General features: G+C 46.8%; 1 protein-coding gene and 1 long non-coding RNA gene across 4 annotated transcripts in view; one reads left to right on the forward strand and one right to left on the reverse strand.

The window, feature by feature from the left end:
• Positions 1 to 334: 334 nt before the first annotated feature.
• On the reverse strand, positions 335 to 17388 carry LOC122230593. Of its 2 annotated transcripts, none has more exons than XR_006207590.1 (5): positions 17227 to 17388; positions 8822 to 8883; positions 5012 to 5114; positions 4063 to 4305; positions 335 to 3371 (listed from the first exon to the last, which is right to left on the reverse strand). It is a non-coding gene; the product is annotated as an uncharacterized LOC122230593 (long non-coding RNA). The 2 variants fall into 2 exon arrangements; XR_006207589.1 differs by having other exon boundaries at positions 335 to 3412.
• The window catches only part of MASP1 (MBL associated serine protease 1), a 60593-nt gene continuing 36835 nt past the window's right edge, over positions 3901 to 27658 (forward strand). For both annotated transcript variants that reach the window (XM_007083572.3, XM_007083570.3), the window contains exons 1-2: positions 3901 to 3967; positions 10551 to 10782. In XM_007083572.3, coding sequence (XP_007083634.2) covers positions 3963 to 3967; positions 10551 to 10782 — 237 coding nt within the window. In that variant the 5' untranslated portion in view covers positions 3901 to 3962. The remainder of the gene's footprint in view (positions 3968 to 10550; positions 10783 to 27658) is intronic.

Genomic DNA, 27658 nt, shown 5'->3' on the forward strand with positions numbered 1-27658 from the left:
ATTTACAATTGTTAAAAAATATATATACAAAACTAAAAACTAAAATAAAATGCCATCAATGATAAGATGTACCATTATGGTGTATGTACCCAGATAGGCAAAAACATGCCATGATGACTTTTATTTTTTAATGTTTTTTTTTTAATTTATTGTTGAGAGAGAACACAAGCCGGGGAGGGGCGGGGGGGGGGGGGCAGATAATCCAAAGCAGGCTCTGCGCTGACAGCAGCGAGCTCCATGTGGGCTTGGGCCCACGAACCATGAGACCATGACCTGAGCTGAAGTCGGCCGCTCAACCGCTGAACCGACTGAGCCACCCAGGTGCCCCTAGGAGAGCTTTTAAAATTAGAGATTCAGGCTCTCCACCCCAAATTCACTGAATTTGAATCTCCTGGGACGAAGTTTAGGGATTGGTATTTCTTTAATCCCCCCCCCATATTATTCTGAAAATATGATAGGCTCTGAAGCAATGGCTTTCAACATAGTCAATGTATTGTATAACCCAAAATATAATTATAAGGTGCCATCTTTGGGGCTATTTACCAGTTTCTTAGATATTCTATAGGAAGCCTGGATTTCAGACTTTGCCAACAAAATCCCATTGCCCAAATACTTGACATTTTCTAGCACATTCATGGGATTCCAGAAAGTCTCGGCTCAGGAGTCGTATATAATAAATACTCGGTACAACATATAAACCAAGCCCGGTTCTAGTGGTAGGAATGCTGTCACATTTACCCTCTTAGTGCTGTATTTCTGACCCCTGTCTTGCACTCTAACCTGGGGCTGTTGAGCCCACCTCTGTTGTTCTACATTTTAGGATTCTAAATGAGGTACTGTTAGTTGATTGGATGTATATTTTAAGCGTTTTGTCAAACTTTTAAAAACCTAGGTGAATCTTCTTAAAAATTATTTTTCTGAATAACCACGACAGAATCCTGAGCAATGTCATGTGCGATGATCGCAGATAAAGCAAGTGTCGAGATTAGTTGGCCGCTCTAGACTCGACTCTCTTCGTAGGTCATGAGAGCAACCCTCGCAACTACCTTCACTGCAGGGTTATTCCACAGTTCTCACATCCACATTCATAGGTGTTCCATCATCTCAACGGGGTCCAATCCCTGAGTTTATAGTGGAGCAAAGAGATGACCCTCCCCTCCCTACCCCCAGCCAGGAAAGTCGCTGCCCAAGGTCACATACAAGTTAGCCTACTGACACCGAGCCTACTCCCAGACCAATCTCCCTTGTGTTCCTCCCACTTCTCATGGTCTGTTAATGATACTTCAGAGAGTGTTTTTTTTTTAAATCAAAAGGTCAGGACAACATCACCAATGTCTTCTAGTCTAATGGGAAACTTCCCTGAATCTCACCCAGATCATTCACTGAGCCAGCCACACACAGTTCCTGTTTTCATGCAGATTCCATCTGAGCCTTGGCGAACTCCCAGGGAAACACATATCAGATCTGCTGTCTATTGGCAGAACTTTGGCTTAGAACGTATTTCAAATGCCTCCCATTGAACATTGGCAGCCTTGAAAAAATCTGGCCAGGAAATTATTCTGGGAAGCTCAAGTGCTCTATGACACTTACAAGGAGACGCTGATGGCTTTCTCTCCCAAGCTCTTCCCTCTGTGCCCAGAACAAATGATTGCATATTCCTGTATGTGCCCTAAATTAGGAGAGGGCCAGTCCTGCTGCCACATGAATAGAGGGAATGTCTGTGACGGGCAGGGCCCTCTGCATAGCACACTGTGCTTTGAGCCAAGTTCTTTCTCCTTCGGTTTAAAAACCCTGGGGTATTCCAAGAGAAATGCAATCCATGTGTTTCTGATTCATTTACACTTAAATCATTAAAATGTTGTTTTGCGAGAGTTATTTGATGTCTGAGGAGCCTATGAGGCTTCTTAATGGGACTTTTAAACGTTTTTTTCCCCCTACCCTGCCTGAAACAGAAAGCAACATTTTGCTAAAACAGTGCCTGAGTTCAAACATATTCTCTCATCTCATATATTTGCACCCACATTATCGACCACAGCCTCTCACTAATGCCAGGCCTGGCAAGACTGACATTTGAAAGTGTTAAAATAGAGAAACTGGAGAGAAAACGGAGGCAAGAAGAATTCTGGGGGGGGGGGGGATTCAAACCCCTGTTCCCCCAAATCTGCCAAGGCAGCAGTACCCGAGAGTGGAGAGTACCTGTGTCCGTGACCTGGGTTAGACCGGGTGGGGGTCCCTCTCTCAGATACACCACCAGGCAGCTAGCAAAGCACTTCCACAAACATAATCACCCTGAAGCCTCGTAGCAAGCCTCCTTTCCCTGACACAAAGCAGGATCAGAGATGTTAATAAAGTATTGGGCCCAACGGTGCACAGTCAGCTCGCACAGAAAGGAAAGATTACAGCTAAATTCGGACTCCGAGCCTACTGCTCTTTCCAGAATGCCTCAAGTCAAGCTTCCCTGTGGATGCTGTATTTGAAATGCCAGACACATTATAATATATGAGTGAGGAGCAGTGCAAGACTGTGGGTAAGGTCTCAAATTTGTCCCCTGTCGCTTTCTAACTGTGTGATCTTGGGTATACTACTTAATCTCTCTGGGCGGTTTCCTCATCTGTAAAATGGGGCTAAGCCTACTACCCAACTCTACGAGATATAAAGATGATTGAAGGAAATTAACACATTACTAGAACAGTCCCCGACACAGAGGGCTCAACAAATGTCAACTCTTGGCGGTAGTAGCAAAGGAGTAAAGAAGAGCTGGATGATCTTGGCACCGTGTAGAACCTCTCTGAGCCTCAGTTTTCTCATCTGTAAAATGAGTACAATAGGGTGACCCTTACAAATCCTCGGGAGTACTTGAGACCATGCTTATGCTTAGCGCTGTTCCTAACACAGAAAAGCTTCTCCGCAAAATCTATTTTTCATGCCCAGATGTCTCTCTCCGTATTGAGTATTGGTTGCCATTGTCGTGGGGAAGTAACTGTCTTATTCAGCTCGACTTAGATCTGGTGCTGCATTTCTCCACAATCTCAGGGTGTAGGCTGGTACACAGGCCCAGGTGTTTCTATCCCCATAGGGTGCGGGCTCTCCTGCTGTTGATGGACCCGCACTGGGCTGAATTAGATCTCCGCACACTGAGCTGGTAAACAGCACAAGTTTTGCTTTTAGGTGGAGGAGAACCACTAGCCAACTGTAGGACTTGGGGCTCCCTCCCATTCCTGGCCAGTGGCTCTGTTCGCAGGAAAATCTGTTGCTGTTTGCAGGCTGTCTGAGGCTTTGGGATTTGGACCTTTTTTCTTTCCTAGTGTAGATGTCAGAATTGCCTTCTTAGTGGGTTGTTTCTGCTTCACTGGTGTCTTTTTGCCGGTGTCCTGAAGACGAGCAGAAAACTATAGCCATCTGGCAGGGGAGACTAAAGAGAAATTAGACTTTGTCCCTCTCCACCATTCACACACACACACACACACACACACACACACATTCTCTCTCTCTCTCCCTCTGTCTCTCTCACACACACACACAGATACAAATACCTTTTTGAGCTTCCCAGTTATTTTCTCTGAAGAGCTGGGGCCAGCCACACAGGATAAAGGAAGGAACTGGGAGAGCAGATCTTTTCAGGAAGAAGACAGATTCTGTTCTGTCAGGTTCCTATGAGTGTGTGTAAGTGAGAGTCAGAGGAGAGAGGGAGAGAGAGGAGGGAGAGAAAGAGAGAGAGAGAGAGAGAGAGGGAGAGACAGAGAGGAGAGAGAGGAAAAGGCAGAGGGAGAGAGGGGGAGAGGGGATCTGTTGCAGGCAGGGGAAGGCGTGACCTGAATGGAGAATGCCAGCCAATTCCAGAGACACACAGGGACCTCAGAACAAAGATAAGGCATCGCTGACACCACACCGGGGACAAGCTCACAGGAAAGTCAGACCGGGGGGACCAAGGCCAGGCAGCTAGGAGCACCCAAGGCTGGAAAATGAGGTGAGTGCCAGGGCAGGAGTGGGCACGGGTGCCCTTTCAGGAACCAGGTATCAAGCAGCCCTGGAGAGTTTGACCTTGTCTCTAGGCAGACTCACCTGGGCGTCCTGGGGGTGTTGCAGGGGGTTCTTGTCAATCCTTGGGGCTTTGAGAAGGGAGATGCGGGCTGGGCGCTGCCCTGGGACGGCGGGGACACCCCAGCTCGAAACAGGAGACTTTGTGCAAATCCTGCTGGGACACTGCCGAAGCTCAGTTTCCCCCTCTGCCAGCACAGGGTGCTGTCTGCTGGCAGATGTGACTTTCCTCCGGTGCCCGCAAGGCTGATTTTTTGTTTTCCTCCTCTGCAAAGAGCACTGATTTATCTCTTCCAACACTTTGTGAGTTAGGTATGTGTTTGTGTGTTTATTTGTTCGGACCGGAAAAGAAACCAGCTTCCCACAGCTCAGCTCTGTGGTTTCTTAAACCTTCAGAAGTTTGCCAGTCAAAACCTCAATTTAGAAGACAAAAAACCTGTCCCCATTTTACAGTTCCTTATAAATTTCTGCATTTCTCACTGAAATCAGAGGCAGCTGGTGGTATGAATCAGGCTATGAATTGCACCGAATGGCTCTTAAAGGGATACCACAAATTAAAAAAAGAAAAAAAAAGGAGTCTTTGGCGTTCTAAATCTAGGACTCTAAATTCTAATTGTTTTTAAACTCTTCAAGATTTCCTATTCCTCAGCTTATACTTAAGAGTTACTTGATCCTTCTTACCAGGCATTTCTTCTAAGTTTTCCTCTGCGAGTCTCAAAACCCAGCCAGTGCAATTATTTTTACTATTTCTAAGCGTTAATGCTGTTAAAAATACAGGGGGGAAAAAGACAGAAAAAGAAAAACACCCTGCAGATGTGTTAAGTCCCCGAGCACCTCTTTTCCCATTGATTTTCTTCTCAATTGGAAAAAGAGTTTCTATTTGTTTCTCTTCTGCAAAGTCACCTAGCAACTTTTCTGGGTCTGGGGCCACTGGGGGGCTTCAGACTGTGTTAACTCTTTGGGCTCAGATTACCTGTGGTTCAGAGAAATAATCAGGTGTTTACGATTCATTCTATCTGTTCTTTTAGAATCCATTGTAGCGTTAAGCTTCCCATCGAACTTCGTTTTCCTTTATCCTGCAAAAAGATAGGATTTCTGTTCATCTACGTGGAGTGACAATTTGACTGATGTGTCACTATTCAAATCCTGCTGTACCAGCCAATGCCCCAGCATGCCAACATACAGGCTGATTTACAGTTCTGTATCATCCCTTAGTGCAGAACCTCTCTCCTCCTTATTTTCCACCTGAAGCACCCGACTGTTCAAGCCACAGCTCAAACATGATGTCCTCTGCCCTGGCCAACATCCCCAACATAAGCATCCTGTCCTTTGCACGGTCTCTGTTCCTGGGAGCTACATCTCTTTTCGTCTTTGTAATATTTCACCGCTCAATTATCTATCTCCTCGTCCAAGACTGAATGCTCCTTAAGGTATAGGATCTAGGTCTGTTTATCTTAGTGTGCCCAGCCCCTAGCATAATGTCTGTTTCCTATTAGGCATTCAAAAAATAGTAGCTGAGCAGAATTCAGTTGGCCACCAGTGGAGACGTGCTCTGTGAGAAGTCTCCAAAGGGTCTTGCCTCTCGGGGACACAGCCCTTCAGAGTTTGAGAAGCACTTTTATAGGCCTGTCTCATCTGGTCTTCAGATTTTAGATGAGATGAGGATTCACGGAGAAGTGGGGATAAAAGCAGTTAAGCAACTTGCCCGAGGCCACCCTGATGATCTTGAAAAGGCTCCGACTCATACTTGGGTCTTTGGACTCCCAGTCCAAGATTTTTTTCTGCTACATTCCACCAGACTCTCAACCAAGTGTATTATCCTATACCAAGAGCTCTTGATTCTAGCTGTACATTAGGATCATATGTGATGCTTTCAAAAGGGCCGATGACCAGACCTCACTCCAGACCAATTAAACTAGAATTTGTTGGGGAGGGGCTTTGTTATTAGTATCTTTTCTTTTAATTTCTACGTAAAGCCATGAGTTTTTTAATTATTTTCCACAGGATTAATTGCTTTGGCCAAATGCCTGGGCATGATATGGGCATGGACCCAGCAGGTTCCTCTGTTAGCTTTTGTGATTCCCTTCTTCTGTGGAAGCTAATTCACCATCTGCTGTTGGGCATTACATACCACTTCTTGGGATATCCTTTTCATCATCCGTCAAATAAGGGCATTGTCCAAGGGATCTACCTATACAGTGGCTTTCAAATCTTCTACTTAAAAAAGTTTTGGTGCAGTGTAGGTTGAAGTGAGGGGAGGGAATAAAGAGGATAGAAAGTGCTATTTCTTCTGCGATCATTGACACACACACAGGCATTTTGTGCACTCCGGAGAGCCTCCTCGTGCAGGGGGGTCCATCAAGTCCCAGCTTTATGTATTATGTTTGACATCTCAAGCAAATGTAGCTAAACTTTTTGATTAGCTCAAGAATAGGTCGCAGGTGTGGGGAATTGTACAGCCAGTGCGTGGTGTGTAAGAAGCAAAAAACATTCAGAGAGTGTCACGGGAAACAAAAGCGTCCACTTGTGTTCTTCGATCAGCAGCCCCTAAAGCAAGCAAGCATATGCTCAAACCCATTATGTGCAAGGAGGTATTTGTTTCCTATGTTTGAAACTGTCTTGAGATGCAAACAAAATAGAACAGAAAGCTTTGCAGGCCTTCCTCCCACACTGGCTGGTTACCTACCACATGTGGGCCTTTGAGGCTGAATGGGGCTGTCAGCCGTCAACTCTTGACAAAACCAGCATTAGGAGGCTCCGAGTCTCCTCCATGCAGTCTGGAAAAAGCAGGCATGGAGAAAGTTGACCTTTCAGCCTTGCATAATCTGGGTGTCGCTATTGCAGGAAAGTCCAGCTTGGGAGCCAAAGCTCTTTCCTAACCGCTGCTTTTCGGGAAGCAGCATGATGGGAGTAATTATCACTAACATTTGCTGAGGGCTGGACGGTTAACAAAGTACTTTCTAATCCTCCTTTGCTCTGATAGCAGCCCTAAGGGAAGTCGTTATTACCACTACGGGATGAGGAAACTGAGGCATTACCTGGCTTCCCCAAGATGGGGCAGAGAAATCAAGTCAAAGGCTGGACTTGAATCTAGCTCTTCTGACCCAAGACCAGTGCCCTCCCCTCCCCAGGCGGAACTGAACCAGAACTCCCCGCCCTGGTAGCATCGGTACATTTCCTCGCTTGAATGTGGGGCTGCCTGGGCCCTGAAAGATAGAGTTTCTGGACTCCGCTTTCCTGTGAGTGCACTGGAGAGCTTGGACTTAGGCCTTCCCTTCTGTCTGCCTTGGAGGCCCTCCCTCCTAGATTGGTTTTTAGAAAATATTGACACTGGCAACTGGATTAAAACATTTTGTTTCCTTTGTTGAAATCTTACATGTTGCTATTGTAGGGACCTTGGAAAAAATTTAAATAACTTCATTATTTTCTTTTTCTTGAAAAAACAGTACAGCGGGGCGCCTGGGTGGCTCAGTGGGTTAAGCGTCCGACTTCGCTCAGGTCATGATCTCACAGTTCGTGGGTTCGAGCCCTGCATGGGGCTTGTGCTGACAGCTCAGAGCCTGGAGCCTGCTTCAGATTCTGTGTCTCCCTCTCTGCCTGTCCCCCACTCACACTCTGTCTCTCTCTGTCTCTCAAACATAAATAAACATTTAAAAAAATTTTTTAAAAAGAAAGAAAAAACAGTACAAGGTCCTTCCTGACAAGTGTGAACATTTCATATACACAAAGATGACATTTAAAATATTTATATTCCCATTTTAGAGATAACCACTGTTAATATCCTGTTAATATCCTTCTAGGCCTTTTGCATTTACCTATTTACCTTTTATGTAAATACAATATTGAGATGGCTAGATAATCTATATTTACAGTTATCTTGTGTTACATCTTCAAAAATTCATATATGTGTATATATGCATCTGTGTGCTGTGGAGGGAGAGTTGGTAGAAACAACTTTCTGATTAGCAATGATGGAATCATTACAATAGTACTGTTTATGCCTGGAGGATAGTTTCCTAGACCCTCCCTGGATACCTGAAACCACAGATAGCAGGGAACCCTGCTAGCAAATACAATGTATTTCCTCTATATACATACCTAGGATCAGGTTTAATTTATAAATTGGGCACAGTAAGAGGGGCCCTGGATGGTTCAGTCAGTTAAGCGATCGACTCTTGATTTCAGCTCAGGTCATGACCTCACAGTTCGTGAGTTCCATCACCTAGTCCAGCTCTGTGCTGACAATGGGGAGTCTGCTTGGAATTCTCTCTCCCTGCTCCTCTCCTGCTCTCTCGCTCTCTCCCTCTTTCTCAAAATAAATAAACTTTAAAAATTAGACACAAGAAGAGATTAACAATAGTAACTAATAATAAAATAGAACACTTATAATATACTGCAATAAAATCACCTGCATGTGATTTCTCAAAGTATCTTTAAAATTTTTTTAATGTTTATTAATTTTTGAGAGAGAGAGAGAGAGTGAACAGGGGAGGAGCAGAGAGAGAGGGAGACAGAATCCGGAGCAGGCTCCAGGCTCCGAGCTGCCAGCACAGAGCCCGACGCGGGGCTCGAACTCACAAGCCGCGAGATCATGACCTGAGCTGAAGCTGGATGCCCAACCGACTGAGTCACCCAGACGCCCCGATATAAGTCTTTCTCAAAATATCTTAACTGTACTGTACTCATCCTTCTTAGGATATGGAGATGATAAAATGCCTATGTGATGAGATGAAATGAGGAAAATGATGTAGGCACTGTGATGTAGCATTAGGTTACTACTGACCTTTGGACAATATGTCAAAAGGAGGATCATCTTGCTTCTGAACTGGGTCTGACCAAGGGTAACTGAAACCACAAAAAATAAGGTCGTAGATAAAGCGGGATTACTGTCATCCAAAGATGCTGGTATAATTTCCCAGTATTGACTTAGGCTGTAGAAGACTCAGGCACACTTTCATCCATCCATCCATCCATTCATTCATTCATTCATTTTATTCACCCATCACCTATTTTATACCAGGCTGTATACTAGGTCCTTTATATACATCATCTCTAATGCTCATGGGAGTCCTATAATTAGAGATCATACTCCCCATGTAACAGATGAGGAAACTGGGGCTCAGAGAGACTTATCTGGTATTTCACAGCCAGTGAGTAGAAGAGTTGGGATTTGAACCCAAATATCCGTCGCTCCAGGGGCTGCATCTGAAGCAGCCCAGGGTGATGCAGGCAGAAAGGAAGCATGTACGGGGAGCTGTGGGATCTGGAGGCGTGATGAGCGCACCATAGCCTGGGAAGCTGTGAGCTGGGTGGTGGAAGATAAATAAGACAAGCAGACGAAGAATGGGGATGGTACACGCAAGGGGACCGAGGCGTGGACAGGCATGGCATGCTTTCAGAATGACATGCCAGGGCACAGCTGGCCCCGAGCTGAGGCTGGACCCGCAGATCAGCCCTAGATCAGAACGGGCTAGTCCACGATCCCAGGGACAGAGGCCTGAGACCACAGCCACAGTGAAGCCGCATGGTCATGTGTGTTTTGGAAAATCAACGTCAGCAGCAAAGGGCTTAATGGTATCAAGTGGGGGACAGGGAGATTACTTAGGGTGCAATAACAATAGGTCAGATAAGAATGTGTAACGTAATTGACAGAAGAGAAGCGGATGGCCTGACATATGAAGCAGAATAAAGAGGACTTAGGCAAGACGTTCATGAGCCAGGTTTGGGGTGTTTGAGCTCAAGGTCCTCGGGTCTTGCAGAGGAACAATCTATTAGAGGCCTGCTGTGGTGCATATTGACCATTCGGGTTTTGACTAGCCGTGGACATTCTGCCTCGCCATTGCCTCCGCCACTTGGGATGTGTTCTGTGAGTTTTACTGGGTTTTCCTTGCCCCCGAAGCAATTTTTTTTAACAGTCCGTTATCTCTGATTCCTACAGCTGGAAATAAGTTGCAGGGTTTTGATCCTTTCATCGGAATACTTACCCAAGGGGGGAACATGTTTTGCTTACTCTTTCTTAATTCCAAACTTTGCGTACCTTGACCGATTTTGTCGAATCTGTTCGAGGTCCTGCAAGATCCCATCCTGGAGCATAAATCTCCTCCCAACATTACCACGTCACTGTTACTCACTTTTGACAAAACTGAATCCAGAGTCCAAGATCCTTAAATGAAGCTGAGTTGAAGGAAGGACATCCACTTTTACCTAATCATGAAACTTAAGTTTTCAACAGTAACATGATACGTGTCAGAGTCGCGACTAGGGGACTTTCTAGGAGAGCTGGATACTGTTAACAAACCTTCAGAAGAGCACAGCTAGAAGAAACTTTAGGAATCATGGAGTTACCATCTCCCTGTCGAATAGACTGGGTAGGCAAGCCCAGAGCGGGGAAGAGTACCCACAACACGTCAGCGGCAGAGATCTGCCAACAATGTGGTCTCCTGGCTGCGGACTTAGTTAAGTGGTGAGGACCTGTGTCCATGAACATAAGTAGATCCATTCATGTCTTTCAGGTGGCTCCTTCTCTGTCACGCTCTGTGCCTCTCCTTGTTGAAAGCTTCGGCCCATACCGTGGAACTTAACAATATGTTTGGTCAGATCCAGTCACCTGGCTATCCAGACTCCTATCCGAGTGATTCAGAGGTGACTTGGAATATCACTGTCCCAGAGGGATTTCGGATCAAGCTTTACTTCATGCACTTCAACTTGGAGTCCTCCTACCTTTGTGAATATGACTATGTGAAGGTGAGACCCCCTGATATTCCCTCACTGCGCCAGGTTCTCTACTGGGAATCAGAGAAGAATTAAACACTGTGTTTTCCCTCCCAGGGTAGCAGTCCAGTGAGGAAGGCACACAAAGTTACAACATGATGAACGAAGGTTGGGATGATATGCTAGGTGCAGGCTGAGTGGGAGATCTAGAAAGGACCACAAGGGAAACTGAGGCGGGCAAGGTGTAACTCAGCCAAACGTAACCTCCCCTGTTTTCTTTCTGTTCTCAAAGTCCTTAACGTTTCCACTAACCTCTGCTCCAAGGTCACCTTTACAAGCAGCAAGAAAAGGGCAGAGACCCCAGAGTAAGCATAACCAGACTGACACACAGCCATAATCATGTCCAAAGCTGAGGCATTTGAAAGCCTTGCCTACTTCCCTAAGTAATGATCAGGTATTTGGGAAGGCTGGGTATACAGTAGCAGACAGTGGGAGGTGAGGTCCGGTTGGATTGGGGTGAGATTCTGAAGGGTCTTGAACGTGATGCTGAGAAGTTTAGGTTTTCTCTGCAAAGGGTGTGGGCAAGGTTGGGGGGTCAGAATCAGAAGTGCATGTAAAGATCATGTGGAAGAGGAACAGGAAATGATTACAGCATCCAAGCAATATTGCCTCAACTTTAGAGGGACCCCACAAACATTTCCATGGATGGGAAGCTGTTCTCTGAAAGTAGGGCTGAGAAAGGTTGGAGTACGTCTGGGAGATCAAGTTTATTAAGGTTGTATCTGGCTCAAAAAGATGTGGAGACCTACTAATCTACTTTCTAAGCTCTCTCTGGCTTTCTGGAAAAGTTCTCACCAAATCACTCCAGAGTAGATTTTATATATTTTCAGTCTTATCGTAGTCTCTGTTTTCTACAGCCAGGAATTCAACAAGAGTTAACCTTGTATTAACCAGAATGTTTGACAACAGCAAAGCAGTGAGTTTACAATGTACATGGATACTTGAAATCTCATTCAATCTTTAAAAAAAATTCTATAAGACAGACACTTCACAGGCAAAGAAACAAACCCAAGAAGGTGAAGCGGTGGGTCAATTTACAAACCCATGTCTTGTGACTTTCATTTCCATGTTCTTTTGGCTACACCAAACGAACGGCTCTCAGGTCACACTCCACTGGGCCCCAGGATACTGCAGGGGCTTATAAGACCACTGTGGGGGTAGAGGAGGCTGATAAGTGGGACTATGAATCCCCACCCTGTTTAAATTTATTTTAAATGTTGTGTATTGCTTATTTTATACATTGGGTCTCCACCAACTATCTCATTTACGGCAAGGTTTCTAAGATTAAAAACTTTCCCAAATTGGTGGTCTACGACAGAGTGTCTTAGCTTCAGCGCTGTGGATATTTTGAGCCAGATCATTCTTTGCTGAGGAAAACCGTTTTGCGAATTTTAGGATTGTTAGCAGCATCCGTGGTTTCTACTCACTAGATGCCAATAGCACTCCCCTTCCAGTTGCGACAACCAAAAACACCTCTGGAAGTTGCCTATATCTCCAGAGGGACAGCATCTCCTAGTTTGAGAACCACTGCTCATTGTGATGCCGCCCGTCTGTGAATGTCCTATGCTAGGGACTATGAGAATTTAAAGATACAAAAGATCTGGTCCCTCACAGAGAGACGTGAGCCTAGAAGAGTGGCCATTGCATAAGATGGAAAAGAATAATGACAATAAAAGATTGACAGATCAAGAATGAGAAGAGGTAGATCTGGATGCTCTAGGAGATGATGTGGGTTGGCAATCTAGACTGACATATAGTTTCCCTAAATTAATTAAAAATGGAGCCAACTGGTCAGAGTCACAGGGATCCAGCAGGCAGTATTGAGCAAGACGTGAAGTGTTCATCATCCTAAATTGAAATTTCTGACAAATACATTAGTTATGTCTTCCAGGATGTAATCTAGCCTCTCCCATAGCCAGACTCCAGGAGAAGATGCATTATGGGTAGGGGACATTAGGTTGGCAGACTCTTCCAGGCCATTCCCCCAACTAATGCTGGTCATAAAACCATGGCATCCTCAAATATTTGCATTAGAAAGTGGTCTTAACCAGAAGGAAAATGACGAAACATTGGCTTAATACAACAGTAGTTTCCATAGGTTTAAACAAGGTTAGATGTGAACTTCCTAACTGCTTTCTTCTTATTTTCAAACATGTCAACCATCTAGAATTTTTTTGCAGTGGGAAAAAGAAAAAAACTTGCTTTTGCTAGTAGCTGAGGCCTTAAGACTGTGGAAATTACAGAATTTTTTTCGTTAGCTGTAACAATGACTTACTTTCATTATCCACCCCCCTTCCTCCACCCGGAGAATTGACTCTCAATTCATATACACTGAGCAATCATTTCTCACCAGTTTTCCTCTTGTTCAGACAGATGCCAAGCTTGACCTTGTTAGGACTCCTTTATAGAGATAATAAACACACAGCAGAGGATTTAACTCATTCCTTTGTCCCAAATAAATGGAGTCTCCTGGCAAGGCAGATTAAGGAGCTGACATCAGCTGCATTTTGTAATGGGAAAAAAACGACAAGGCACTTTTCCAGTCCAACAATAGAACCCAAAGACCTCTTCTGACACTGAATTAAGGACCCTGGAGTATTCTACCCAAAGCTTGACCTTTCTAGCTGAAGAATACTTGGGAAACTAACTGATAGTTTCTATCAGGGACTGTGAGACACCTTCAAGAAAGTCCAGGCAGATGGAGGTAGGTCCTCTGGAAGGGCAGCATGGTCCTGGATGCTTGCCCGGGATCCAGGAAATGCCTGGTCTAGTCCCCAGTCTGCCACTGACTCCTGAATGAAGGAAACGTTATAGCACTCTCTTCACTCCAGAATAAGACTGTGACCCCTGGACATAGCAAGGAAGCAGTCTGCTACCTGAAGTGCCCCACAGTCCTCGCGTCTCTGGTTCAGACACCTTTTCCCAATTCGAAAAGGGATTCATGTAGTGGGCAGGGAGGGCAAGATGTATCTCTCTTCTTGTGCTGACTGCCTTCCAGAATGTTATCCCGGGCATCAGCATTAGCCTCCCTACAGAGGTTCCAACGGCCACGGGACCTGAGCAGGCCTCCCCTCGCAGGACGTTGCACCCTTGTTGGCTGGTAACTCATGCTAACATAGCAACACGCTCTGTGCCCCTGCCCACAGGCACCTGGCGGAGTTCCTGTCTGGAGTCATGAACTCCCAGAATGTCAAGTTGCCTTGGCCCTCAGGAGACTCAGTTAATCCCCCACTGTTGTTGTTATTATTGTTTTTCAAACATTTCCGCCCCGTGAAAGTTTTCATCTAACAAATTTCTGGGAGGCACGATAGAGAAAACACAAGAGTGGCCGGTGGGTAGAAGGTGGCTCTGAAGCTCACTCATCCTCCTGGAGCACCCTGAAGGTCAGCATTTATGACTTGAATACTGCTTTAGTCCCCACCAGACAGAAGAGGAGACTGGGAGCTCCAAATTCTGGCACAAGGCTAGTACTCTGGCCTCTGAACTTCCAAACCCAGAAGCCTTCCACATACAGTTGAAATCCATTCACTTCTAACTGCCCCCCTCCCTCTGCCCTCCAGAAAAGGTGCCTTTCCTGGCTATGAATGAGAGGGAAGCTCCTTCCCTTCCATCTGAATAAAGCAGGAACATGCCATGTCACTCCTGGGTAAGTCAACATTCCTCTCCAAAGTTCTATTTTCTCATCTGTTCCACGATGGGGTGACATGAGATGATCCCTAAAGTCTCTTAAATTCCTAGACTCTAACCCTAATGCTCCTCACCAGAACTTTCCAGATGACCCCACCAAACCCTCATTGTCCTAGTTAGGATAATGCCAGAAAATGGTAATCATATGTTACAACATCCACTTCTCCAAGTTCTGTGGCCATAAGCATTCCAATGAGAGCCTACCGTCCGCGGGGGATGTCATTTAGAGAAAACTTGTAAACACGCCATGCCACCACTGTCCTTTCCCAAGCAACTTTAAATATCCCTGATGTCCCTTTGGTGGGACATTATCCCCTATTTTGAGGCTTTTACACTCTGTGACTGAATTCCCCTGGCAGGCCTAGGAGTAGATTTAAAGCACCCTCGAGCTCACAGGGACCCTTGCTGGCCCAGCCTAAACTCACAGACACAGACTGTCCTTCCCACCCAGGCCCATCAGGGTAACAATAATGGAACTGCTGACTCCATAGTTCAGAGGCTTGAAGAAGAGCAGGACCCCAAGGCTGTGGTCTGGATGCTCTCATTTTATGAAAATTCCTCTCTGGCCTGATTTCCCGCAGTCCTTGGTCTTCGAGGCGTGTGCACATCTGCACGACAGCATCTGCCTCCTTGGAATGTGGCTGCAATGTGTGGATTCCTGCAGTGCACAGATGAGGCAGATGAGTCACAGCTGGTTAGCACTGCAGGCACGGGACACAGCACGGACGCTGGCTGTGGTGGAGTCAGAAGGGTTGGACTCTTGGGGTCATTCTCCACTCACTAGCCTTGGGCAAGTGAGTATTTCTAGAGGGGATTCAACTTCCTCTTTTCTCATACAAGGCAAGTTGAAACAGACGGTCTCCAAAGCCACCCCGGCCTGGATATTCTATGCATCTAAGACCTCAGAAATCATGGTTCAACTCCACGACCAGACCAGCATGACCGAAGCCTAGGGAAGGGGCCATTCGTTGGCCAGGGCCACACTGAGAATTTGTATCTCAAGACTCTCAGTCTTTTCTTCTTTAAAAAAAAAAAAATTGGGGCGCCTGGGTGGCTTGGTCGGTTAAGTGTCCGACTTCAGCTCAGGTCACGATCTCACAGTTCATGAGTTCGAGCCCCGCGTCGGGCTCTGTGCTGACAGCTCAGAGCCTGGAGCCTGCTTCAGATCCTGTGTCTCCCTCTCTCTATGACCCTCCCCCTTTCATGCTCTGTCTCTCTCTGTCTCAAAAATAAATAAACATTAAAAAAAAAAATTAACAGTGAAGTCCCACCGGGTGGGTGCTTAGGTTTTTAACATAATGTAAATGTAAGTAAGTGCCATGAAGGCCAACATTGTCTCTAGTCAATCCTATTTGGTCTCTTCAGTACAATAGAGCACAGAAGAACCTTTTGTCGCAGGAATACAGCAAATTAGGTCCTTTGGTTGGGCATCAGATGAAGTGGTGACTTGTGCCTAGAGAAGGTCCCCGGAGCCATGGTCACTGGAAAAGGTCCTGAGAAACCAGAACCCCCAAGGGAACACCAAAGTCACACACCCTATCTTCAAGTTCACTTCACAACATCTGTTCACTGGAAAAAGAGACAATAACAACCTACATTTGGTTTCTATTCTCTCTCTTTTTCTCACTGAGTACATATAGCTCAGTTGGCATCTGCCAGATGCTCCTGTGACGTCTCACCAGTGTTCTCCTGTTAACCCTCTGTCCTCGACGCGCTCGGCGTTTCCTCCATTCTTCCCACTGTTGGCACCTCCATTCTAATTCTTATTCCTCTCACCACGTCTACTGCAATTGCTTCCTAAACGTCTACCAGCTGTCAGTCTTTCCCCATCCAGTCCACCTTCTGCCTGTGTCCAGAGGTATCTTTTTTTAAAACAATTTTTTTAGTGTTTATTTTTTTTTTGAGAGAGACAGAGACAGAGTGCAAGTGGGGGAGGGTCAGAGAGAGAGGGAAACACAGAATCTGAAGCAGGCTCCAGGCTCCGAGCTGTCAGCACAGAGCCTGACACAGGGCTCGAACTCACAAACCAGGAGATCATGACCCGAGCCGAAGCGGGACGCTCAACTGACTGAGCCACCCAGACGCCCTCAGAGAGATCTTCTTAAAACACCTTTTTGACTGTGACACTCTCTAATCTTTCAGTGACTCCCCATGGCCTATGGAATACAGTCCAAGAATCCCATTGAAAACCTACTGTAAGCAGGACACTGCACCAAAGACAGGGCGCACGAAGATGAGTGAGACAGTATCTGCCCTCCAGGAATTGGCAGTTTCATAGCGAGTCACGAGACAAATATCTAATTAATACATCAAAGCTGTGCAAGTAACACAAAGGGGGTGAGGCAGTATACAAGTCAGGGAGCAGTCATTTCCAGGTGTTCAGGAAAGACTGGGGAATAGGAATAATACTAAATAACAATAAATAGGAATTCACAGCGCAACTCCCTAAGCTTCTCGATCTCCCTAAGCACTGGTTTTATCGCTAGTACAACAACAACCAAAAGAAGTTTATCATGACATGGTACCTTCCTGGAAGGTGGTGGGAGGGTTTAAACGAAATGTTGGCTGGAAGTAGAATTCATAGCGCAAGGGGCAAGCACACTCAGTGGTTCCGAGATCAGGCTTTAGAGCAAGTCAGACGGCGGGGGCCGGGGCTGGGGCGGGGGGGGGGGGGGGAGTCCTGCCTCCACCCACCTCTTACAGCAAAATGGGGGATAATATAATGCCTACCTCATGGGCTTATCGCAAATGCCAAACGAGGCAGAATTTTTAATGACATCTGTCCAACACGTATGGAATTCACTCAGTAATGTTGTCATAGCAGTAACGATGGCAACCGTGTGCATAATAAAGTGCCTGCTGGTATCGCCAGGTGCTGCATGAGCATCGCGTTTCTCATCCACTCTGCCCGTACCACTAACTGGCTACCCATGACCTTGCTCGTGCCCCTCGGTTTCTTCAGGCAACTTATGGGGGAATATTTCAAAAGGACTGGTCAGATGCGAGAGGTCATTTCTCCTGTGTGTTTACCTTTCAGTCACACACATTTGTGTGTTACCTTTCAGTTACCTTTCAGTAACACACATTTGTTCCCCATGTATTGCAGCATTTGATTCTTGGGGGAAGAGCGGGGACCATTACACCTACTTTACAGAAAAAGAAATCATGCAAAGAACCCAGGTGGACTTGTCCAGTCTTTACAGAAAGCCAGTTCTCAGGCCCTGGTCTGCTTACCCCCAAGTCATAATTTTGTCTCTCCATTTAGTCATTCTGTTAGAACAGGCTTTGTCCTAGAAGAGACCTTTTGGTATGCTTCCTGGCTATGTATTACTCCTAAGGCAACCCTGCCCGTCAGGGTAATTTAGTAAAATTTGGTAAAACAGAAGGACTTTGAGGGTCCTGGTATTGTCTAGAATCTGTTAAAGAACTTTCTCTTTTATCCTCACTTGGAGACGACATCTATTTTACAAAACTATCAGGAAATGGAGACTGAGCTGTGAGGGATGAGGGCTTGATTTATCTGTGTATGGTACACACGCCCTAACAGTGAACTCCAGGTCGTTTCACTAGACCGTCAGCGCTGGCACCTTGGGACCCATGTCTAGATTTGTTTCCAGCGGCGAGAGCAGGCAGAGCAGGAAAAGGCCTATGTGTCCCATTAGTGAGCATAAGGAAAGGGCCCTGGCCTAGAAGGCAGCCACTGACTCCTGCTGAGATGCTGGACGAGTGAGCTCCCTGCTCTGGGCCTCAGTTTCCCCAGCTGCCCAGTGAGGGAAGAGGACTTGTGGGCGTCTCCAACCCCTCCCAGTTCTGACGGCCTACAGCTCTCAGTCCAGTGCTCCCTTCTCCAGGCCTCATAGGGTCAGTCTGCATCCTGCTGTGGAATGGCAAGATAAGTCCCTCCCATGGCCCTGCTCCAAGCCCGAATCCCCTGACCCCCGGGCTCCTAATTTCTGTGCAGTGCTCTGTGTTTACTCAGAACATGCCCTCGACCTTCAGGCTGTGGCTGACCCCAGCTACCGCAGCAGCTCTGCTAATTCTCTGGGAGTGGACAGGCGGCCTTGGCCTCTGAAGGAAACGAGAGGAGGGGAGATGTTTCTCATGAATCTCGGTTGTAGTCCCTGGGGGTATTCTTCCACTCCTGAGATAGTGGGTTCCAATGCTAGGGACACAGAACCCAGGAAGTGGAAATGAGCTTCAGAGAAGTGTGACAAATGCTCATTTTATGCAGGAAGGGCAAACAGCGTAGGCTCTGGGGGATGGAAAACAGAAGGAAGGTCCCAATGCCGGGGCAGGGCACACAGGCACACTCAGATGGGTGTGAAGCGGGGGTGCTCTGGGGTGCCGGGGCACCTGGTGCACAAATCTGCATGCCTGTGTGTGCGCAGACCGATCTCTGCTCCACCTCGGTGAACAGCAGAGCTTGAATCTACTTTGGTGTGCTCAAAGAGGGAAAACTAGTTACTAGAGCTTGGGGTACAGCAATAATGAAAACATACAGGAACCCCTGCAGGGTTCTTATATTGCCCTGGGGGGAGACAGATAATACACACCGAACATAATCCATAGATAAATTATACAGGGCGTAGTAAGGCGATAGGCAGAGACACGCAATGCAGCAGGATAAAGGGTCACGGTGAGGCAGGGCAAGGGTTGTGATTTAAACGCGTTGGTCAGGGGGTGCCTGGGCGGCTCAGTTGGTAAAGTGTCACTGTGGATTTCGGCTCAGGTCATGATCTCATGGTTCGTGAGTTCGAGCCCCACGTCGGGTTCACCGTGTAGAGCCTGCTTGGGATCTCTGTCCCCCTCTCTCTGTGCCCCTCCCCCACTCGCTCACACACACTCTCTCTCTCAAAAATAAATAAATACACACTTTTTAAAAATACAAAATTAAAATAAATAAACACGTCGGTCAGGATAGTCCTCATCGACAGGGTGACCCTTGAGCAAAGACTTGGAGAAGTTGAGGAAGTTAGCCATGTGGCTTGCTGGGGAAAAGCCTTCCACCCAGAAGGAACAGCCAGGGCGCAGACCCTGAAGGGGGCACGTGGCCAGTCTGTCTAAAGAACAGCAAGAAAAGCAGTGTGACCGGAGCAGGAGGTACAGGGATGAGAAATGGAGACAGGTGCAGGAAGGGAGCCGGGAAGGACGGCCAGATCACCAGGCGGCTGGGAAATAGGGTCCCTGCTCAGCGCCCACAGCAATGACAGACTTTACAAGCTGTTTTCATGCCAGTGTTTCATGACCTCTCAACTCCTAGAGGACACTATTAACATCCTGCCCCCACCTTAGATGCTTGTGAACACTGAGGCCTGATGACAGAGGTGTGCTTGTCAATGATTAACAAGTGGCTCTGGACTTGGGGGTAGGCGGGGAGGGCAGGGAGAAGAGATGCTCAGAATTCACACACCGTTCACCATTCAGGTACCCTAGACACTCATTACCTCCAGGGCATAGGTAACCAGTTAAATACTGACAATGGGAGGTGATGACCTTCTGTAGAAGTTGTCTCCAATATAATTTAATTAATTGCAACTTTCTGAAACGGAATTGTTAACGATGGCTGTGTTTTAACAACCGGCTGCAAAATCTCCGAAAAGTTGACCCTTTGCACTTATAAACTGGTGGCAGCCAGCTCTGCCACCCTACTGTCTGGGGAGGTTAGGGTGACACATGCCATGAGAGGCAGGGCGGGCACCCAGGTCCTTTGGTCCTTGTTCCTGTGCTCTGCAGGAGTTTTCCCGTGAAGATCTGAGGATGTTCATGAGGGCCGGGGCTGGACAGGGTCCTTGGCAGGAGCAGAAGAATATGCCAGCTCACACATTCCTGGGAACTCTGCCTGGGGACCCTGGCCTGTGGCAGGCCCCTTCGCTGCGCTCAGCCCTTACTCAATCACGGTTTACACCCCCAGCCTGCCTGTGACATACCTTGAGCCAGGCTGCCTCTGCTGCAGAACACAACCCTGCTGTGTTTTCTTGCCCTTGGACTGTTTTCGGGCTCCAAACAGTTTGAGGCCCAGCCCCCCCCCCCCCCCCCCAGTCTCTGAGAGGATTTGCATGTGAATGAGCCTGGCTCTGAAGTTCCAGAAGGCACGGGGTGGGGAGTCTTTCACAAGCTGGAGAGAGTGAATCCTTCCTGGCCCTCCTGCCCAGCCCCAGTTCCCAGACTCTCCCGCCTACCCCCTCTCTACCCCGCTCCTGCTGGGACAGTGGGCATTGCCAGTTTCCCACCTGCGGGACGCCCCGCTTCCCAGGCTCTTAGAGCCCCTCCCTGCCAGCCCTCTTTTTCTCCCCATGCTCCTGCTGCCTGGAGACCATCCCCTTTTCTGTCCAGAGCCCTTCTTGCAAAAGGGCAATCCTTCCCGGGAGCAGTGGGAGTCTTGGACTCCGAGGACCCGCCAGCCATGGCTCAGGACCCCACGCCGTTAATGGTGTGTGCCATTTCCATGGACACAATACCTTCTTAGGGGCTTACCCAGCTCTGTTAGGAGCTTTTTACTGTGATGAACACATAAGTAAGAATACCGTACTGGGACTATGGGACACACCCCTGCCGTTATCAGGCCATGTGGCTTTGAAGGGGTTACTCCGTTTCCCTGAGCCTCACTTTCCCACGTAAGAAAGAGAAGAGATAAACTTGGTAGCCTTTCATATCCTTTCTATCTCTGACCTTCTGTGGTTCTCTGGTTCCAGTGACTGGACCAGGGCTGGAAGTCAGGATATCAGGATTTTGTCTCAGGGCTGCTACTCCTAGGCTGTGTTCCCTTGGGCACTCATGTCACCTCTCTGGGCTCAGAATCACAATGTGTGCCTGAAGTGCATTCCTTGCAAGAGAGCCAGCAGAAGCAAATATAATAAAGAAGGTGAAAATACCTGTCAGCTGGAAAGTTCCACACAGAGGAGGGAAATGACTGTTACCAGTGCTATTATTACTATTATTATTATTATTATTATTACCTTATGACCAAATGACTTGGCTGAAACCCAAGCATCAACCTCCAGCCCCTCTCGGGTAAGGCCAACTTGAGCCTTAGACCCACCAGCTGTGCTATTTTACTTCCATGGCTTTCAAGAGCTTCCAGAATGCAATACACAAAACGCACTCATACGGACACACACACCTCCTTTCTTCTCCAGTCCCAGGCTCTTGTCTGGAATCCAGTACCCGTAATTTGCTCCTTGTCGTGATCTTTAACTGAAATCTGGGCAAGTGTGTAAAGTAGAAGATTGAGCTGTCCAGCCCTGGCCTGGTCCCTGGAGGTGATAGACTTACTGAGAGGGTGGCTTCAGGAGCACAGAGCACTCTCTTGCGAGTCAGAAGTCCTAGCCCAGGGCTGCAAGTGAATCCCTGACCTAAATTCCCACATCTAGAGCAATCCTTTGTTTTTTGTTTTTGTTGTTGTTTTTTAAATATAATTTATCATCAAATTGGCTACCATACAGTGTGTAAAGTGTGCTCTCGGTCTTTGGGGTAGATTTCCGTGGTTCATCGCTTACATACAACACCCAATGCTCATCCCAACAAGTGACCTCCTCAATGCCCATCAGCCATTTTCCCTCTCCCCACCGCACCCACCCCCCCCCCCGTCCACCTTCAGTTTGTTCTCTGTATTTAAGAGTCTTTTGTGGTTTGACTCCCTCCCTCTCTGTTTGAAACTATTTATTCCCCTTCCCTTCCCCCATGGAATAGAACAGTCCTTTGAAACACAGGGAAGTGAGGAGATTCCTGGACTTATATTCCCTTGCGGGATGGAAACTTTGAGAGCTCCCTCACATTCCTCTGTGAAATCAGTGTAATATCCTCTGTCTGTCACCCACCTCCCGGGATTGCCAGGAGACGCCTCGAGTGCAGAGGGCCAAAGGAACTTAAGATAGACGCCACCTGCCAAATGAAGTGGCCGGGCTGTGAGGGGTCTCAAGGTGCCCCTCCCTCTCCATCGGCCTGGGCTCTGGGGTCCTCACAGGATGAGATGTCTGTGCTGATGGCTTCAGTGAGATCGGGAATGAAGGTATGAAATTGGAAACCAGAGGGGACACGGGGACAGTTCCAATCTCTCCCTCTTCTTCAAACAGTGAAATTACCCATGCCCACCCAGCAGGGAGTGCAGAAGGGGGTCATCTTGGATGACCGGATCTCAGCAGTCTTGTTCTTCTCACTGATATCCTGAGAGCTGACTAGATTCCAGGTGCCCTTCTAAGTGTTCTACGCGTATTAACTCATGTCACTTTCACAACAGTCCTGTGATATTAACGCTATCGCTGTCACCATTTCCCAGATGAGAAAACCTGTATACAGAGCATAGCCGTTTCCTAGGGCTGCCATCACAAAGCACCACAAACTAGGTGGCTTATAACAGGAATGTATTGTCTCACAGCTCTGGAGGCTTCAAGTCTGAAATCAAGGTGTTAGCAAAGCCACTCTTCCTCTGAACGCTCTAGGGAAGAATCCTTCCTTGCCCCTTCTGGCTTTTTGGTGGTTGACTGCAATCCCCGGCATTCCCTGTGTGTGGCAGAATGTCTCCAATCTCGGCCTCTGCCTTCACACTTGACTCCGTGTGTGTCTCTGTGAACAAACGTCCCCCTTATAAGGACACCAGTCTTTGAATTATGGGTCTACCCTAAGCCAGTATGAGGTCATCTTCCCTTGACTACATCTGCAAAGACCTACTTCTGGATAAGGTCGAATCAAATCCAAGGGTTAAGACTTGAATATATCTTATGGGGGGGGGGCCACAATTCACCTACAACGCAGAGAGTTTGAATGATTTTCCCAGCATCTAATAACTGGTGAAGACTCATGTGCAACTCATGTAAAGATGAGGTCTCACATGATCCAGTGTCAGTAAGGGATTACATTAAAAAAAAGAAGAAGAAGAAGAAGAAAGGAAAAATTTTGGTGGCGTCTGGGTGGCTCAATTGGTTAAGCACCCAACTCTTGATTTCGGCTCGGGTCATGATCTCATGATTCATGGGATTGAGTCCCACATTGGGCTCTGCACTGACAGCACAGAGCCTGCTTGGGATTCTCTGTCCCCCCCTCTCTGCCCCTCCCCTGCTAGAGCTCACTCTCTCCCTCTCTAAGTAAACAAACACTTTATATATATATCTATAGATAGATAGATAGATAGATAGATATGTGTGTGTGTGTGTGTGTGTGTGTGTATACAGAGAGAGAGAAATTTAAAAATTGAAAGCAATTCACAACTCAACTCACTTTCTTGAGAAACCAAACCCAAACAGAAATGCTTTTACTATACTCTTATATGCCCCCACCTCGCTTTCTCTCTCTCTCTGTCTCTCTCTCCCCCTTCTATTACTTCCCCCAGTCTCCAAGAACTCCACACCAAAGAACTCTTCTGTCTCCCCTCCTCCATCCACTTACACACCATCCACTGACTCCCCCTTGGACTTCATGATCACAAAAACCATTCATGCACTGCCATATGTGAATTTTAGTTATTCTGAGTTTCTTGATTGTTTTATCAGAGTTCTACTTCTTACTATATTATCTGTGTGGAATTAAAGCAAAGAGCCTCACCTCTTTTTCAGCTCTGTTGGGACCCAAGGGCTAGAAGAAAACGTTAGGAGGTGACAGAGTGGGGAGGAGTCACCATACCAGAGATTCGGGTGGTTATGAGAGATAGAGGGACCGCAAACCAACCCTGAACTTCCAGGCTGGGTTAGTTGCCGCTCTTGTGTGTTCCGTGTTTGTTGACCTAAACTGACCAATTTTATGCCACTGGTAGAATGAGAAGGAAGTAGCTTTGGGCCCAGGTTTCTTTTTAAAATACTTTTAAAATATAGAAACAGAAGAAAGAAAAATTACCTGCAGTTCAACTAGCCATTGTTAACAGTTTGCTCTAATTCTTTCTCCTTTTTATTTTCAATGCATTTCTTCGACATAATGCATTGTGGTAATTACGCCATGTATATGTTTAATATGCGCAATATAACCTACTAAGTTTCCATATCATTGCAAATTCTTCACTAATGTGATAATTAATGCCTAATATTTATTAAGTTAAGGCTCATTTAGACTGTTTCCCCTAGAATTGGATATTTACCGTTTTTTTTTAGTTTTCTATCATTATACATGACTGCTATAAACATCTTTGTCACAAAAGGTTTTTCCACATTTAGGATATCTTCCCCTAAGTTTTATTCCCAGATAGGAGGCCAAGCAAGAACTTTGTAGGTGGAGGATAATCCAAACAGCCTGATCTGCCTTAGAAGGTAGTGAGTTTCTCATCTTTGCAATTGATCTCAAGAAGGCGGCATGATTTTTTGATAGGGGTGTGATAGGGAGATAAGGAGTCAAGCCAAGTAGCTTTCAAGGCCCCAAGAACCTATGAGATGGTAATTCTCCAAGTATCACTTCATAAATGTCACTCTTTCCCTTTGTCCCAAATTGCTTCCTACTCCCCATAGCATATCTATTCTTGTGCAACAAACCACTGTAAAACTTAGTAGCTAAAACAACATCCATTTTACTTGCTCAGATCCTTTGGTCAGAAGTCTGGGCTAGGCTCACAGGATGGTCTTTGGCTGGATTTGCCTGAGGTCATTCGAGTATCTCTAGTCATTTAGAAGCTTAACTGAAGCTGGAAGGTCCAAGATGACCTTCCAAATGGTGGTAGCTGTCAGCCGGCTGGTCTAGAGACCTCAATTGGGATAATTCCTCTCTGGCCTGTGTGACCTTTGCTTCTCCAGTAGGCGTGACAGGGCTTCCTCACATGGAGGCACACAGGGAAAGAGCTACAAGGCCCCCTGATGCCTGCAAGAGCCACAGGGCCCCTTGGAAGTGGCACACCAGCTCCACATGTCACATGCCTTTTGTCAAGGCAAGTCACAAGGCTTGCACACTGAAGGACTACTCCTTCCAGAAGCGCCTTGCCACGTACAGCTAGAAACACATACTGACGCTTTCAACACTGTCCAGAGATCTCCTTAGCAGATCCACAAGTGCACTGTGTACATTTTTCTGCCATCTACATTGCCACGGGCAGGTTGTACCAATCATCTCGCCACTACGTGACGCAGGTTGTCTTTGTCAAGCTCCCCCCGTGGCGGTTTGCTCATTGCTCTTCTAACCTCTACTTGCTAGCCAGTCCCAAAACCCAAGCCAAGGGTCCTGTTTGCTACAGCCCCATACTTCTGAGGCCGGTACCTGTATCAGCCAGAGTTCAGTGAGGAAAGCAGAGTGAGAAATTGCTCTGTGAGCAATGAGACGTAAGAGCTATTTGGGGCCTCAGAAATCACATGACTAGAGGAGAAGCTGGGAAAGTGAAAGCAGAACTGGGGAGCCGGAGGACCACGGTCACTAATCAGTGCTCCTGAAAACCGGACATAGGTGGAGATGTTGGCACCTGCAGGGGAATGTGAGAATCCAAGACCTTCTAGGAAGCCAAAGTAGGCCCATGAAGGGGGGCCCACGGGGAGAGGTCTGCAAGAAGCTGTTGACTCTGAACACCTCTGAACCACCCACAGAGGTGGAAGCTGTTCAGAGTGGGTGGTGGGTCTGAGCCACTGTTGGTCAGCAGAGCCAGTAGTTGGAAAGAAGCGCTGACTGCAGAGTGGAGGAGAGTGAGGGCAAGTGGGAACCCACTGGGCGCATCTATGTCTGTTCATTCTCCGTAGCTGATCACGAAACAGCCTTCAGAGAGTAAGGACTGTTGTGTTCTAAACTCACACAAGCCTCTCTTTTGGCCCCCTCTACCCTGGAGCTATACAGAAAGGGAGATTCTGAGAAATATCGTTCCCAGATTAACTAAATTGACCGCAGAATAATCCAGCACATTTCCTGAATATCTGCCTAATTAAAATATCTGCTGGCCTGTCTTAGTTTTGCCAAGGTTTGTGCTGTTTCTACTAAGTTGAAAATTCATAGAAAACAGACCCTGGCTTCTCTTCCTTAGATCTCTCTTCCCAGCTCCCTGTCCTCAACACCTTTCCTATGGCAGGTGGTGATGGGAAAGGAGGGATGGTTGAGTCTCTGAATACCCCCGGGACTTCACTATTCCCTTAGCCTAGAAGCTCCTCCTGCTTTCCCCAACTCTACCTACTATTTCTACCTCCCTAATTCCTATTCATCTTTCAGGCCTCAGTTCAAAGAACATTCTGTTCTTCCTAAATGTTTTATGATTCCCCTCAGCTGGATGGAATTTGTTTCCTTCTTTAAACCCCTGGGGCTTCCTATCTTTCATTGCTATAACTATGCCCTGACAGGTCCTGAACACATACCCATTTGAGTACTTATCTTACTGTCCTACTAAATTTCACATTCCCAGAGGCAGGGGACTTGCTCATTAAGCTCATGCAACAAATAAGTAATTTTTGGCATCCTCCACATTACAGTCCAGACAGAATTTGGTACATAAATATTTTTTGAATTGAGTTGAAAGAAAACAAATTGAGGACATGCATCCATGTGTTGGGGCCCTAAATAACAATAGCCTGAAAGGGTATGGTTGCCATAATAAGAAATAGAAAAATGAAGAGTCTGTGATCCCTGGCCAGATGGTTCTCTATTATTATGAATTTTGTGTCTTCATTTGATAAGGTACTTCCCATAATCACGTTCACATGATGACCCTAGAAATGGGACAGTCCGAACAGAAGCCAGGGCTCAATCTTTTGCCTGTGCTCAGAGGTAAATGATTTTTGTAGAATTTTACAATTGTTAGCAGGGGCTGCAAATATTAACCAAGGTCAATGACCCCTCTGTTTAGGTTATGACTGGAGCTGTCACTGAGCCACATCCTCTCTGGGAGACAGTCCATGCCCCCAAGATAAAGTTTCAAGAGGCCCTCGAGCCAGAAAAGTTGTTTGGCAAAGTGCCTATGTCTTTTGTCATGTACTCTCTGGGCTGGTGGGTTCCTTTCTCCAGGGTCAGAATAGTTCCAAAAGCAAAAGTGCTATCAGGAAATGCTCATGGTTATCTGTCTACTCCTGAGCAAGTCACTGGCCCACTCTGGACCTCAGGTTCCTCTAGAAGGAGGGGGATTGAAATAGCTCTTACAGGTCCTTCTCTCCCAGCTCTGATATTCCAGGACTCTATTCTGAGCAGCAGGCTGAATTCCCAGGCTTCCAGAGCCTTCTATCCCCTACTCCTAAAGATATAGATGGCTGAGATTTTCCCATGGGCCTCAGCCAGAACATGCTTA

The sequence above is a fragment of the Panthera tigris genome, chromosome C2 (genome assembly GCF_018350195.1).
Source record: "Panthera tigris isolate Pti1 chromosome C2, P.tigris_Pti1_mat1.1, whole genome shotgun sequence".
Taxonomy (NCBI): Eukaryota; Metazoa; Chordata; class Mammalia; order Carnivora; family Felidae; genus Panthera; species Panthera tigris.